A 14,632-nucleotide genomic window follows, 5' to 3' on the forward strand; every position below is an offset into this window, starting at 1 on the left:
GCTGGCCTGAGTCTCGAGGAATAAATATAATTTTGTAGGAAGGAAATTCTAAGCAGGGGGGACGACAGGGGCAAAGGCGCAGAAAAAGCAGTGTGTGAATGACTGGGGGGAGCCTGGTGGGGAGGGCACAGGGCTAGGATGAGGAGAGAACACAGGAGGAGACAGATGGGATGACGCCAGGGAGGGGCACCGTCATGCTGGGGCTTGTAGAGTTCAGGGAGTGACATGTCAGGATCCTTCATCTCCTTGGCCTCGAAACCAGGAATGGGATAAGACTGGATGCTGCGCCATCCTCCTGGCAAAGGTGGCAGGGGTGAGACTGGGGAAAGGGTGCGGCCTGGGCTACTGGCTGGTGGCTGGGCACTGAGGAGCAGAATTGGAAGGTTAGTAGAAGCTAGTGCTTTAAGGAATGCTTGCATGTGCGGAACATTGTGAATGGTTAACAACTGTTAGCATATCCAATCTTTACAACAACCCCATGAAACAGACTACATCCCCATTTTACAGAAGAGGAAACTGAGGCTCAGGGTCTAGCTCAAGGTCATGCGGTTGGTAGTGAGTCAGGACTCCAGCCTTAGTGGTTGGCTCCAGAGCATGTCCTCAGTGTGCCTGGTTGGGCCTGGGTGGGAGCTGAGTTTGAGATGCCTGGCAGAGATTGGAGGGGAGAGGCGTGGGTGGAAAGTGGAACAAACCGCTTCCTGCTCCTGGACCCACCCAGGCAAACTGAGTGGGGAGAGGGGAAGGTGGAGTTCATCCTTCTCTCACTCACACTCACAGCCAGTCTCCAGGTGCCTTTGCTTTGCTGTCACCTCTTCCCACCCGCAGCCTGTCCTGTGAGATGGGCCACATGTCTGTACCCAGCACCTGAGCAATTCCGCCCAGACCCCTCCTAGGGGGCTGACTTGACCCCAAGATTCTGAGACCCAAACCACTCCCCATGTGACGTGTCAGGATCCTTGCTGCCCCAGACCGGGGATGACCCCAGGGCTTTCCTCCCCGCTCGCCCCTGCCCGGAGGCTCAGGTCCTCCGGGGGCTCACGCTGCTTCTACCCTTTTCTCCCCACCTCCACTCCAGAGGTGCTGATGTTCGAGACGGAAGACTTGGTGCAGCGCAAGAACGTGAAGAACGTGGTGCTGTGTTTGCTGGAGCTGGGCCGCCGGGCGTGGCGCTTTGGCGTTGCGGCGCCCACCCTCGTGCAGCTGGAGGAGGAGATCGAGGAGGAGGTGCGGAGGGAACTGGCCCTGCCTCCGCCCGACCCCTTGCCGCCAGCGCCCCCCAGGCGCCAGCCCTGCCACTTCCGGAACCTGGACCAGATGGTGAGGGGCTCTGCACACGCCCTCAGGGCCCCCTTCCCTTTGTCCTTCGTGCTCCTCTCCCCAATCCCACTCCAGCCCCCTCTAATCCACCCGCTTCTTGAGCTCCACTGTCCGCCCTGACACGAATTCACTGTGTGGCCTTAAGGCACGGTTCCACTCTGAGCCTCAACCCTAACCACCCGTAGTAATTAATGGCCATGTCATTTCTCAAGCATTCTTACCAGCCCAGCACTGGATGCCCCTCTCATTTAACCTCTGCTGCCACAGTTTTCAAGAACACCGACAGTGGCACTCTCTGAGACACCTTGGTTCAAGTCTTAGTTCCACTGCTTTGCAGCTTGCCTGACTTTGGGCAAATTATTTAACCTCTCTGTGTCTGGCTTCCCTTATCTGCAGCATGAGGACAGTAACAGCACCTACCTTCATTTAAACGAACCAGCACATACAAAGTGCTTGGAACAGGGTCTGCACAGAGGGTCGCTTCACAGCAGTTAGTTCTGTGTGGTTAACCCCTGGGGGAAATGGAGCTCAGGCAGGTTTCTTAATGAAAAGCCTATGATGCGGTGGATGCAGGGCACTGACCCCAGCCTGTCAGATCCCACAGTCCCCCCGTGACACTCCGCTGCTTCCATCAGCTGACCCATGAGGGCTCTGGACCTCATGGTAGGTAGGTCCATGGGTGACCACCCAGCTCTCGTTCTCACTGGGTCATTTACAGCCTTATCCACTCCCTCTTTGCTTCTCAGCCCGCAGCCCTGACCTCAGCAGAAACCTCAGGGGTGACTGTGGGGGCAGGTAGGCCCCCCATTTTGACCCAGAGTGGGGAAAAGAGAGGGCTGAGTTCACCACCCGCCCGCAGGTGCAGAACCTTGTGAGCCACTGCACGTGCCCGGTGCAGTTCTCCATGGTCAAAGTGTCTGAGGGGAAGTACCGTGTGGGTGACTCCAACACCCTCATCTTCATCCGGGTAAGTCCAGGCTGGGGGTCAAGGGACCCCCAGAATAGGGTTTCTTGGCCAGGCTTGGGACAATGACAGTAAGTCCCCCAGAATATGGGACTTTGCCCAGGCTTAATGGCAATGACAGTAAGTCATCATTCACCCCAAGCCATCAGGCCTTGGAGCTCTCCTTCTCTCCCTGGGGGAATTCCAGGAGATCCCTGGCAAAGGTGACAAGACTATCTCTTCCTCCCATCAGGGCAGCCAGAGCCACCACCCTCCCTCCTCTCCGCCACCATGGCCCAGTCTAGAGCGTGTTCTCAGGCGGAGTGGGGTATGGAGAAGGGTGCTCACACTTTTCCATTCCACTCCACCCACAGGCTTGATTAGAGGAAGCGGCTTGAGAACCCCAAGTTTGGTTTCGGTGCGTGGCCCCAGACACACAGACCCCGTAATTCCACCCCCACCACTTGCCTGGGGGTACATTCAGCAGTGAGTAGCAGCACAGGTCTGAAATGTGCCTTCCACCCCAATACCTGGCCTCACCAGAAACGATCTGTACCCACGGGTGTGGCTAGCAGCTCGGGTCATGGCCCAGCCCTTTCCTGGGGCACAGGCCACATCTGGGAGCAGAGCCAGCCTTCTGGGCCCTCCCCTAGACCTGAGGCAACAGTCCTGTGATGCAGATAGGGGCAAGAACTTGTGGCCCCACTTTCCAAGACAGGAAGCTGAAGCTTGAAGAGACATGTGACTTGCCTGAGGGTGGAGTGGGATCAGGACTCCCATGGGCTCTCCCACACAGGCCACAGAGGCAAAGCCAGTGGCATTAGGGTCCCATTTTGGACACAGGCATGTGTAGATGCAAAACCGTTTACAGCGAAAGGAGCGCTCTGGGGGCAGCCTCTGCAATGCTTTTGGGATCCCTTGTCCAGCTGTGGGACAGCTTTCAGCCTGGCCCCCACCCTTGACCTCATGTGTTATCTGATGCCAGTCATGGAGGAGGAGATTTGGGCTGCCTTTTTACGGCACACACATACATCTATGTGTGGATGAGTACCTGGATGAGAGCATCCCCGAGTGGGTGCCGGAAGCCCGCAAGCTGGTCCAGGAAGAGAGGCTGCCCTCCACCCTGCCCTCAACCTCACCCTTGCCCCCTCAGATCCTCCGGAACAATGTGATGGTACGTGTAGGGGGCGGCTGGGACACGCTGGGCCATTATCTGGACAAACATGACCCCTGCCGCTGCACATCCCTCTGTGAGTCCCCTGAGGGTCCTCTCCCTGCGGGGTTGGTTGAAAAGGCGTAACTCTGGGTTGGGAGGCTGGAGGCAGAGGTGGGAGGTATGTCTGATCTCCAGGGGGAAGAGGTTTGTGGGGAGGCTGGAGGAAGGAAGGCAGTAGTTGGGCACAGTACAGTACTAAATGTCACCACAAGATGGTGTGCAACACACGCAGAAGCAGCATTTGGCCAGGGTGCATTTTGGCAGAGCTTAGGTCTGGCTCTGGGATCCACAGTGTTGGTACCAAGTGTGACTTGGAAGGTCTTTAGTTCTTCCATAATCTCCATCAATGCCTCCAGCCACTCCAAATAAGCACACGCTCTAAGGGAAAGTTGTGTACCTGCACTACAAACATAGCTTTAAACAAATCCCCCAGCTGGGTCCCCAAGCCCCTCCTGTAAAGAAACTCTGGTGTGGCCACTGTAGGTCCCACTGTTTTTAGTGTGGGGTGTGGGGCATGGGACCACTGGGGGAGGAACAATGGGCCCCATCAGCAGGAATTGAACTCTTCTCTCCTCTCCTTTCTCCGGGGCACTGTTGGTAGCACACAAGCCAGGCAACTTCCTGAAGCCCCCGGCCCCACCAGTGCAGCACGAAGTAAGGGTACAGGATGGACCCTCACAGACCCAGCCTACGATGACCATCAGCCGCTCACAGAGCCCGCCACCCCCCGTGGACTGGAAGACATATGCCTCTTCAGGCCGAAGGCTGAGGTCCCCCACCCCATCCTCCCCCAGACCCCGCAGGGAATGGGGAGCAGGGATGGGGGCGTCCAGAGAGATGGCACCATTCCTGAGGTATGGGGAAGAGATAGGGAAGGGGCTCTTTTTCCTTTGGAGTGCACATTCTCAGAGGCCACCACACTCCAAGATAAGAGGAGCAGATCCCCAGCAGTGACTCTATCCCGAGACCACAGGTGTTTGGAACCAGAAGCACACCCAGTACCTTTGGGATAATGTGGTTACTTCATATGCCTTCCCATTTCACAGATGAGGCTCAGAAATGGAACAGACTTACTCAAGGTTTCCTACCATTTCACGGTAGAGCACAGACTAAGACAACCCATGCACTCCCCTCTGTCTCTCCACTGCCCTGCAACTGGTCTGGGGCCATCCCTCGAAGGATCTGAAGTCACCTCAGGCCAGGATCAGGCTTCCTTCTATCTGCTACACAAGGAACAAGGGCACATAGACTTAGGCAGTGACTGTCATAAGGAGGATTTCAAGGCAGTCAGGGAGGAGAGGGAGCATAGGTTTCATTCAGCGTGAAGTCGAGCCCCCTGGGTGTTCTCACTGGGGAAAGGCCGTCACTTCCCAGAGCCAGGGACCACACTAGATGACCCTGCCGGCCTGAGGAGTCTCCCTTTGCAGCCTTGTGATTCTCCCTTTCAGGTGCCAGGAGAGGCCTCTCACCCCATCTTGGAGGCAGCCGACAGCTGGGGACAGCCCACCCAGCCCCCAGTCCTCGTCTTCCCAAAAGGGCCGAGACCCACAGTGCACCTTGTCAGGAAAGAGGGAGGATAGATACCCCCCTGGACTCCCCAGGGGAAGGATTCCCACATCTTGGGTTCATGAAAAAACAGACAGCCCGGGAACTGATGCCCGGAACCCCACCCCACAAAGACTCCGAGACATTGAGGCCACCACCAAAGGGATATCAGCAAGAGGACTATCTCCCCTGCCTCGTTCCTGTAGCCCAGCCGAGCAACTGGGCCTCAGGCTGCCACTCCAGGATAAGGCCAAGGGTGCGTTCTTCCAGTTCAGGGAGCCAGAGTCTGTCTGTTCTCCAACCCCTGTCCAAGACCTAACCAAGACCCCCATCCGGCTGCCCTCTCCTCACCCCCCGACACCAGGAAGGAGCTTTCCTGGTGCTACAAGTAGAAGTCCCGGGACAGAACTTGGGAGAGACCCCATTCCACTAAGGGCCGTCACTGCGGACCTGGCTGGGTCCACGCATGGGGACTGCTCTGTGAAAGTGAGGCAGGAGGGCCAGCAGTTGGACATCCAGCTCATGGCAGAGGCCAAAGTGTCCCAGGACCTGGGCCCACAGGAGCAGGAGGGGCAGTACACACCTCTGCCCCTGGGCAGGAACAAGGAGCAAGCCATCTACTGTAGCCTTGAAGAGGAGATTTTGGGCAACATGAAGCTGCTAGAAGTCGGGAGTGCCTGTCTGCAGGGCACAAGGTCTGGGGTCATCCCTCGCAGTGGGGTCTATGTCCCCAGCCTGGGTGGGCGGTGGCCTGAGCCTGGGGGTCCTTATGACAAAGTCATCCAAGAACTGGCTCAGGGCCCCCCACCCCTCCTTAAAGTGGACCTGGAAGCCTGGAAGGCAGCCCCGACTGGCTCCCCTAAGCCAGCTGTTACCCCAGGACCGGGAAGCCTCAAAGGGAAGTTGGGAGCCATACAGAGTGGGCCCAGCACAAAGGCAAGCCTGAGTGCCAAGGGCACCCACATGAGGAAGGCCCCACCTCAGGGAGGGCAGGACTGCTCGGCCCCTACTGCGTCTGCCAGCCCGGAGGCCCCCACACCTTTGCCCTTGGACCCCAACTCTGACAAAGTCAAGGCATGTCTAAGTGAGGGCAGGAGAACTCTCCGGAAGCCCAAGAAGGTCCCGTCCATCTACAAGCTGAAGCTGAGACCCAGGATCCGGCCCCGAAGAGACCACAGGCCTGAGAAGCAGCCTTCACGAATCCCCAAGCCACTGGCCTATGTCTGCCTGGGTCCAGCCAGGCCGCCCCGCAGGGACAGACTGTTGAGAGCTGTGCTGGGCAGCAAGGGAGGGGAGGCATCCCGGGTGGACGGAGCTTCAGTAGGTGAGGAGGAGGAGGAAGGAAAGGAGAAAGAGCCAGCCGCTCCATTGGAGAGCAGGCCCCAGACTCCAGAGGACCTGCGACCTCACTGGCTTGATCAAGCTCCACTTCCACCTGAGGAGGAGTCCTGGGTCTGAGGCACATGAACGTGTCGGGGAGGAGGGAAGTAAAAAGAATGGCCATGTATACACTGGATTCACAGCTGCGGGAACAGAAGGGACGTTCCCTCATCTCCACACAGGGCCTTGGGCAGGAGTGGGTCAGAAGACAAATATAGACTCCATCTGCTCATCTGAGCAAAGGGGCAACCCACTGCTCTCACTCCAACTCCAGAGGTAGGCCGGGGCAGTGAGACCATCCTATATCTCATGACTCTCCCTCAGAACATCTCCCCACACTCCTGGCCTCTGGCCCCTGGCCATGCCCACCTGTTTCCATAACTCCCCTAAGTTATTAAACGCATGTGATTCTACCTTGAGCCCCAGCTTCTTTTTTTTAAAGTTTAGAAACAGAGTCTTGCTCTGTCACCCAGGCTGGAGTGCAGTGGCACTCTCATGGTTCACTGCAGCCTCAAACTCCCAGGCTTCAAGTGATCCTCTCACCTCAGTTTCCCAAGTAGTTGGGACTACAGGTAGGTGCCATGACACCTGGCTAATTTTATTTTATTTTATTTTTTAGAGATGGGGCCTTACTATGTTGTCCAGGCTGACCTCAAGCGATCTTCCTGCCTTGGCTTCCCAAAGCACTGGGATTAAAGATGTGAACAACTGAGCCCACCTCCCCCTTCCCCCTAGCTTCTTGAGCCCCTCTAGGACTGTGGTGGTGCGGGGAGGTATAGCTTCAGATGTTATCCCACTGCAGGAGATGGGGACTAGGAGGAAGGAGTTGGTGGTGAGAGAGGCTTCCTCTTTTGAGGCTCAGCCAATCTTTACAGGCAGCCCCATCTTTCCTGGAAGTGGCTGGTGGGTCAGCACCACGGACAGAGACATCCTGCCCTCAACACACACGCTCCTGGAAGGCACCCTTGCCCAAGACTTCAAAGCTTTGCTCTGGAGTTTGGGTCCTGAGATCACTCAGGGACAAGACGGGTGGCTGAAAGTGTTCCTAACACATCTACATCCAAGAAGTTATGACTGAGAGGCTGCAAAGTCTCAGCCTTGAGTGGGAAGGACGAGACGCAGACGGAGAAGCTGGGATTCAGTCCCATTATGGAAATTTTCCAGACTGGCAGGGGAGAAGTTCTGCTTCCCTTCTGAATGGTTTGAATTAGTTGGAGGGTTTGGGGTTAGGTGGAAAGGTGATACGTCCCAAACTCTTCACCAGTGGTCTCCCTGTTGACCTGGGCTTTGGGACTGGGGGCCACCTCACCACCTTCACCCTCCTTCCACACGGAGCTCAGCAGGCAAGCCCTGTGGGGATCCCTCCCCTCCTACCATGAGGAACGGAGCCAACACCTTGGTACAGAAACGAGGGAAAACACTCCCTGATTTTTAATCTGACTTCGGATAACAGCTCAATGGGCGTCACACACACTTCCAGACCCTGTGGTGGGAAACCCTGGGAGGGGGTGGGAGGGGAAGGACAGAGACTCAGAATGGGGGTGGAGGGACCTGAAATCCAAGACCTGGGTTGAAGTGGAGGCGGGAGGGGGCCTGTCAGAGGATACATTCCAATGGCTCCCACAGGGGAGCAGCCAGAGGCCTGGGCCCCCTCCCCCCACCTCAGGTGCCTCAGAGTTGGGGGTGATGGGGCATGTGAGATGCTGCCATCCCTCATCCCCTCCCTCTGGTGAACCAGGAGACAGGGGTGCAGGAGACTAAGGGGCAGGCCCTCTTTGTTACCCTCCCAGCCACTCTAAGGTGTGGGGAAGGGGAGCCACCTCCTCTGTGTCAGAGGGAGGCTCACAGAGGGCAGGTCACTTGCCCGAAGTCCTGCAGCACAGCAGGGACTAGAACGCAGGAACACTAGACTGCCCAAGGTCAAGGCGGTTGCTGTGGGGCTATGCTACCCCCACTTGGTGGACAGAGTGGGAATCAGCCGGGGAAGCAGAATCATAGATTCCCCCTACAATGGATGTTGGTGATAAATTCCCCACCCACGACCCTTCCCCCAGACTCCGCTCCATCACCACTCTGGGCTACCTGATTTCCTAGTCTATATGCTGCAGCCTTGGCTAAGTTGGCCAACGTGGAGTTGTCCTCTCTGCCCGTCTTATAACAAGGGACCCTGCTGTCCTCCCACCAGGCCAGGGCTGAGGGCTCAGCCTCAAGGACAGCTTTCTTTGGTCAGGGGGCAGGGGACAGGGCACCACTTCTCCCTCCCTCCAATTCCCGCATCAATCCCTTATGCCATTCCTAGAATCTTCACTATTATTGTTATTTCTAAATCGGTACAAAACTGACAGTGATCAGCTCCGGTGACGAGAGGTAGAAACCCGGCCAGGCAGCCGGAGAAAATGGGGCGGAGTGAGTTAGGGCATAGGGCTGACTGGTGTTGGGACAAAAGGGTGTCAGATCCTGAGGGCCTCCATCTGGGGCCGGCGGGGGGAAGATGCAGGTGTGTCTCCCCCAAGCACAGGGGTCCCCACCATTCTTTCCCTGGCTCTGTTCTTCCCCAGATTAATCAGGATAGTCTGAGATCTGAGGCAGGCAGAGTCTGGGGTAGTCAGATGGGGTTGAGACGGGGCAACAGAATCTTCACTGGGACAACCTGACCCCCTTCTGGGCACCATCCTGTCCGTGACCAGACCCCAGAACCTAATATTCCCCAGTCTGACAGACCAGATTGCAGTATGCAGGAGGTAATAGAAGACTGGAACCTGGCATCATGGAAAAGAAACTATCCTTTGGGGGATTCCCTTTCCACACTCTGTCCAAAAAAAAAAAAAAAAAAAAGTTTTAACCCAGGGGGTGATCTGGCTTTGGGGTCAGGAAGAGTGAGGGGCACCTGGCAGGGACGGACCATCGAGTTAAGGCTGGAAGGTAGGTTGTTGTGTCTCTGGGGGCTGCTGGGCGGGGAGGTCTCCCTGGAAGCTGGAGAGCTCAACCTTCTCCCCTCACTGATCTGGGACCTCAGCCCCCGGACCCCTTGATGGTGGTCTTTGGGCCACCCGCATCTCTGCCCTGTGCCGGTGGTGCTGACAGTCAGAAGGCCTGGCCTCACAAAGAAGCTGCCAGGATCTGCGACAAGGGGGTGGACGAAATGAGAGCCCTGTGAGCGGAGCTAGGGGGGACTGGAGGGTGGGTGAGACAGGTAAGGACCAACAGACGCTTGGGTGGGCGGGCATGGGAAAGGAAGACACCCGGCAAAGACAGACACATTCTGGAAAAGACAGGTGGGGGCCCGGCCAAGGCGGCACCTCGCCACCCCCACCCTCCATTGCACGCTCACCCCCATCCCAAAAGGCTGTGGCACCCCCGCGGGTCGGGCCGGGCACTGCACTAAATACAGCACTGAAGACGGCTGTCCCAGGAAGCCACGGGGGCAAGGGGCAGGGCTTAGCAGTTACTGGGGGCTCCCTCTCGCGCTTTGCTTCTCACCGGGAGATGCGTGGCTGCAGGGGCCTCAGGCCGGGACCGTCACAGTTCCATTTCCCGCCCGCTCCCCGCCCCAGCCCCGCAGTACAGCCCCACCCTCCGCCCGGCCAGTGCCGGTGCAGCCCGAGGGGCGCGCAGGTGTCACATGATGGCGCAGCGGTTTCGGCGCAGCGCGCCCTGGAAGCGCAGGGCAGCGTGCACGTGCTTGCACCGGGCGCAGCCGACGCTCTTGAGCAGCTCGCTAAAGAGCAGCAGGATGTGCCAGTTGTACTTGGCCGAGCATTCCACGTAGCCGCACTTCCACGTCTTGCGCACCAGGTGCGACACGTTCCAGCGCGGGAGCACGCGTCCACGCTGCAGGTCCCGCTTGTTGCCCACGATGATGATGGGCGTCTCTGAGGTGCCGATCACCCTGCGGGGCGAGGCAGGAAGCTCAGAACTCTGTCAGTCTCACAACCGCTGTACTCCCAGCAGGGCAGGCTGTGCCTGGCCAATACTACCACCACCGTATGTTCTGCTCCAGGCGCAGCCCTAAGCCCTGGAGGTGTTATAGTCTCTGATAAGCACAACTGATCTAAAAGATGAGTTCTACTGTTATCCCCATTTTACAGATGAGGACATAGGCTTAAATGTTTACTGGCTTCAAGTCATGCAGCTGAGTGGCCCTGGAAGTCTTGTTCCAGAAGTCCCAGTTCTTAACTACTGCACTACTCTAGCCACCCCCACAGCCAGGGTCCCCACATGAGTTAACAGAAATGGGGACAGCACAATGTATGCATGTTTGAGTGTATGTGTGGGAATCTTAGAACACATATACCTCTGGCTCTGTCCCTATACTGTCCCCTTTTCACAGGGACTGGCTAGCACTGGGTCATCCACAGAAGTGGCAATGGACTGTGTTCCAGCCTCTCACCTCGTCTCCAGGATCTGCTGGCGGATGGTCTTGACGTACTCAAAGCTGTCAAAGCAGCAGATGTCGTAGACCAGGATGTAGGCGTGGACGCTCCGGAGTCCCCTGCAGCAGGCGTCTGCCCACTCCTGCAATATCCCCAGCCAGTACCAAGGTCAGAGCAGCCATGAGGGCTCCCCTAGCCCCCAGACATCTCCCATCAGAGGGGCAGTGCTCTCACCTGCCACTGCACCTGAAGCCTTCCATACCTGCTCATCCCCAGGAGACCAGGCCCAGGGAGAATGGAGGAGCTGTAGCCTCCCCATTCCCAAGCCAGGATGGAGCAGGTCACATTGTTTGACCTTTGTGCACATCTGGAACTTAGTTCTGCCCTGCTCCATTTTGTCCCCTCATCCATCCATCGAGGCCTTTTTTCAACAAGTACATTTATTAAGTACCTCTTAAGAGTCCAGCTCTGAGCTGGGTGTCGGACCTGTTAAAATTCTATCTTCCAAGGCTCAGCTGAAGTGCCACTGCCTCCAAGAAGCTTCCTGATTTCCCATCCTTCCTGCAAGCAGGGGACTACTCCCTTCATCTCCTGTGTTCTAACAATCCTTCGATTACACTTTCATTAGAGCTGTTCCATCTCCAGTTCCCCACTTCTGCTGTGAGCTCCTGAGAGGGCCACAGCCAGGCTGTCCTCATTTTTATATACTCCCTCTTCCTCTCTGAGTGTCAAAGCACGTGCTCCTTAATGCCACTACCTGGGCTGGTGAGCTCTCCGTAGCCCCATCTGGGATCAATGCAACTCCTGCCTCTGCCACTGCCCTTAGACTGCTACCTGATGTGTCCCTTCTGTATGCTCATCTCTGCCCTCAGGCTTGAGAAACAGAAAAAGATTCAGACTGGATGCATAATGGGCTGACGTAGAGCAGGGCCCCAGGGAAGCTCCAGGGAGATGAACTTCCTGAATGTTTGTGCAGCTTCTCAAGGGATTGCGGGGTACAGCTCAAGATGAAGAGACTCCTAGAAAGGCCAAGTACACTAAAGAGAAGTTTCCTTTAGAGATTCATTAGTCAACGTGCCAGTAGTTACAACTGCAAGAGTGGTTTCAGGCAGCCAGTGTGTGGAAAGAAGTGGGTCCCTAAAGTTGGGGGACAGAGGCCCCCAAGGACAAAGGAAACCAGTCTTCTCCCACCAAAGCTCAGGCAAAAGACTAGAAGAAGGTGGAGGTATGTCTCCTGTCCCAGCATCTGAGTCAAGTGGGGCAGGGGCCAGGCACAAAGGAGGACTACAGTTCTCCACTTCCAAGAAGGATCAAAAGGAAATGACTTTGGTGGCAGTAGTGCAGAGTTAAGTCCAACTTCAGAACAGCACTTCCCAACTCAAAGGCTTAGAAGATGCTGCAGTGGATTTCCCCAGGGAGATGATGTGGCATCTTTTCTTTGTGCTGAGGTTTAAATTTTTGGTGCAGCAGGAGGATGCTGAGGACAAACCTAAAACCATAGGATACTGAACTGGTTTCTTAGGCCAGGGAAGACTGCATTCTGCTAGACACAGTGATCTCCAGGAGCCTGGAACCTGTGCATACAGATGCTCCTCTGATCTCCCAAGACGAGTGGAGATCAATGAGAAGTGGGAGGGATGAGAGGCTCCCAGTCTCTTCTATCTCTCTGCTGGGGAGAGGGAGCAGCTGCCAGCTTTTGAGGGTGACAGGCCCACCTCTCCCCCAACATGTTGCCTCCTTGAGGGGACCTCCTGGCTTCCTCCCACCCACTCCTCTCTGGGGGTTCCTAAAAGAGAGCGGAGGAAGGCCCCTGATTGGTTAGCTTGTCCCTTCCCCCTTGATTGAAGGGAGGAAGCAGGTTTCCAAACTGTAAAAGGTCATCTTGGGGCTGTGTCAAAACAGAGAAGGAGCAATGGAAAGGGAGTCCAGTTTCAGGGACATGCAGTCTGAGAGAGGCTCAGTCACCTGCGTCTCAACCATGCATTTGCTGATAATTCCTTTGGTGGTTTGCAAGCACCTGATAATCTCAGCTTCCTTCTCTGATTGAAGGGGCTGCAGAAGACACTGAGGCTCACATCCAGGAAACACTACTCTCCTGGGCTCTATCTCATCCGGCATTGGAGAAGAATGTATTACTTTATTTTCAGATGGTGGCCATCAGGAGTCTTAGGTTTTATACTTAATCTTTGGCACCTCAAGGATCCCTTTTTCACAGCATTTCTCTGCCGAAAGTCCCTTACTGGGCTCCTTGAGTGAAATCTTGGATATTCTAGAGTCCAAAACTCAGAGTCAGTCAAGAAGAAAAAAGCCAACAACCCAATAGAAAAATGGGCAAAGGAAATCAATAGTTCTTGAAAAAAGAAACACAAAGGCCCTTAAACCTATGAAAAGATGCTCAATTTCACTCATGATCAGAGATGCAAATGGAGACTACAAGGAGAATATCACATCTCATCTCTCAGATTGTCAAATATACTGTCAAAAGTCTGACAATATACTCTGATGGCAAGACTGCAGGAAAACGGGCTCTCATATACATTGCTCACAGGAGCACAGCATACACCACTGCTATAGAGGGCAATCTGGAAATAACCTCCCCTCAAAACTCCAGTTACAGTCACACTTTTTTTTTTTTTTTTTTTTGAGACAGGGCCTCACTCTGTCGCCCAAGTTGGAGTGCAGTGGCATTATCTCAGCTCTCTGCAGCCTCAACCTCCCAGGCTCAGGCGATTCTCCCACCTCAGCCTCCCAAAGTGCTGGGATTATAGGCTTGAGTCACCTCACCTGGCTCTGTATTCACCATACCATTTCCAGGCATTGTGATCCAGCAATGCCATTTCCAGCAATGCCATTTCTGGGAATTAATCCCACAGATATACCTACTTACGTTCAAAATGACTTATCTACAAGGCTATTCATTGTGGCACTGTTTGAAACAGCACAAGACTGGATATCACCCACTTGTCCAACAAGAAAGGACTCCATGGTACAGCTCTTCAATGGAGCAGGGTGTGGCCATGAGGAAAGAACAAGGAAGTCCTCTAGATAACAGCCTGGAAAAATCTCCAGGTTATAATAGCAAGTTAAAAAAAATTGAGGTACAGCGCCAAGCATAGTGGCTCACATTTGTAATCCCAGCACTTTGGGAGGCCAAAGCAGGATTGCTTGAGGCCAGGAGTTCGAGACCGGCTTAGGTAACACAGCAAGATCCATCTATACAAAAAATTTTAAAAATAAAATCAAGGTACAGAACAGTATGGTTCTTGTTTTTGTTTTGTTCTTTTTTTTTTTTTTTTTGAGATGGAGTCTCGCTTGTCACCCAGGCTGGAGTGCAGTGGCGTGATCTCGGCTCACTACAACCTCCATCTCCCGGGTTCAAGTGATTCTTGTGCCTCAGCTTCCTGAGTAGCTGGGATTAGAGGCGTGTGCCACCATGCCCGGCTAATTTTTTGTATTTTTAGTAGAGACGGGGTTTCACCATGTTGGTCAGGCTGATCTTGAACTCCTGACTTTGTGATCCACCTCCCTCAGCCTCCCATAGTGTTGGGATTACAGGCGTGAGCCACTGTGCCCAGCCTAAGTTTTGTATTTTTAGTACATATGCTTAGTACAGTATGATTTAACCATATTGGCCAGGCTGCTCTTGAACTCCTGACCTCAGGTGATCTGTCTGCCTTGGCCTCCAAAGGGCTGGGATTACAGGCTTGAGCCACTGTGCCTGGCCAGTTTGCATATTCAAAAGTTTCATATAAATGGAATAATATAGTGTGTAGCCTTTTGTGCAAGATTTGTTTTATTAACTCAGCCTATTTTTGAGATTCATGAATATTAAGTATGTAGTAGTTTGTCCTTTTTTTT

The 14,632-nt window shown here is 54.9% G+C and overlaps 2 protein-coding genes across 2 annotated transcripts in view; one reads left to right on the forward strand and one right to left on the reverse strand.

Annotated features, from left to right (window-relative positions):
* The window catches only part of GAS2L2 (growth arrest-specific 2 like 2), an 8,383-nt gene extending 1,567 nt beyond the window's left edge, over window positions 1-6,816 (forward strand). The window contains exons 2-6 of the mRNA XM_011999412.1: window positions 1,076-1,317; window positions 2,177-2,284; window positions 3,414-3,510; window positions 4,078-4,330; window positions 4,925-6,816. Coding sequence (XP_011854802.1) covers window positions 1,076-1,317; window positions 2,177-2,284; window positions 3,414-3,510; window positions 4,078-4,330; window positions 4,925-6,479 — 2,255 coding nt within the window. The 3' untranslated portion in view covers window positions 6,480-6,816. The remainder of the gene's footprint in view (window positions 1-1,075; window positions 1,318-2,176; window positions 2,285-3,413; window positions 3,511-4,077; window positions 4,331-4,924) is intronic.
* Window positions 6,817-7,801: 985 nt separating this feature from the next.
* The window catches only part of RASL10B (RAS-like, family 10, member B), a 15,622-nt gene continuing 8,791 nt past the window's right edge, over window positions 7,802-14,632 (reverse strand). The window contains exons 3-4 of the mRNA XM_011999414.1: window positions 10,792-10,916; window positions 7,802-10,290 (exon numbers count right to left, since the gene is read on the reverse strand). Of these exons, the coding sequence (XP_011854804.1) occupies window positions 10,020-10,290; window positions 10,792-10,916 (396 nt within the window). The 3' untranslated portion in view covers window positions 7,802-10,019. The remainder of the gene's footprint in view (window positions 10,291-10,791; window positions 10,917-14,632) is intronic.

The sequence above is a fragment of the Mandrillus leucophaeus genome, unplaced genomic scaffold (assembly GCF_000951045.1).
Source record: "Mandrillus leucophaeus isolate KB7577 unplaced genomic scaffold, Mleu.le_1.0 Scaffold590, whole genome shotgun sequence".
In the NCBI taxonomy this organism is placed as follows: Eukaryota; Metazoa; Chordata; class Mammalia; order Primates; family Cercopithecidae; genus Mandrillus; species Mandrillus leucophaeus.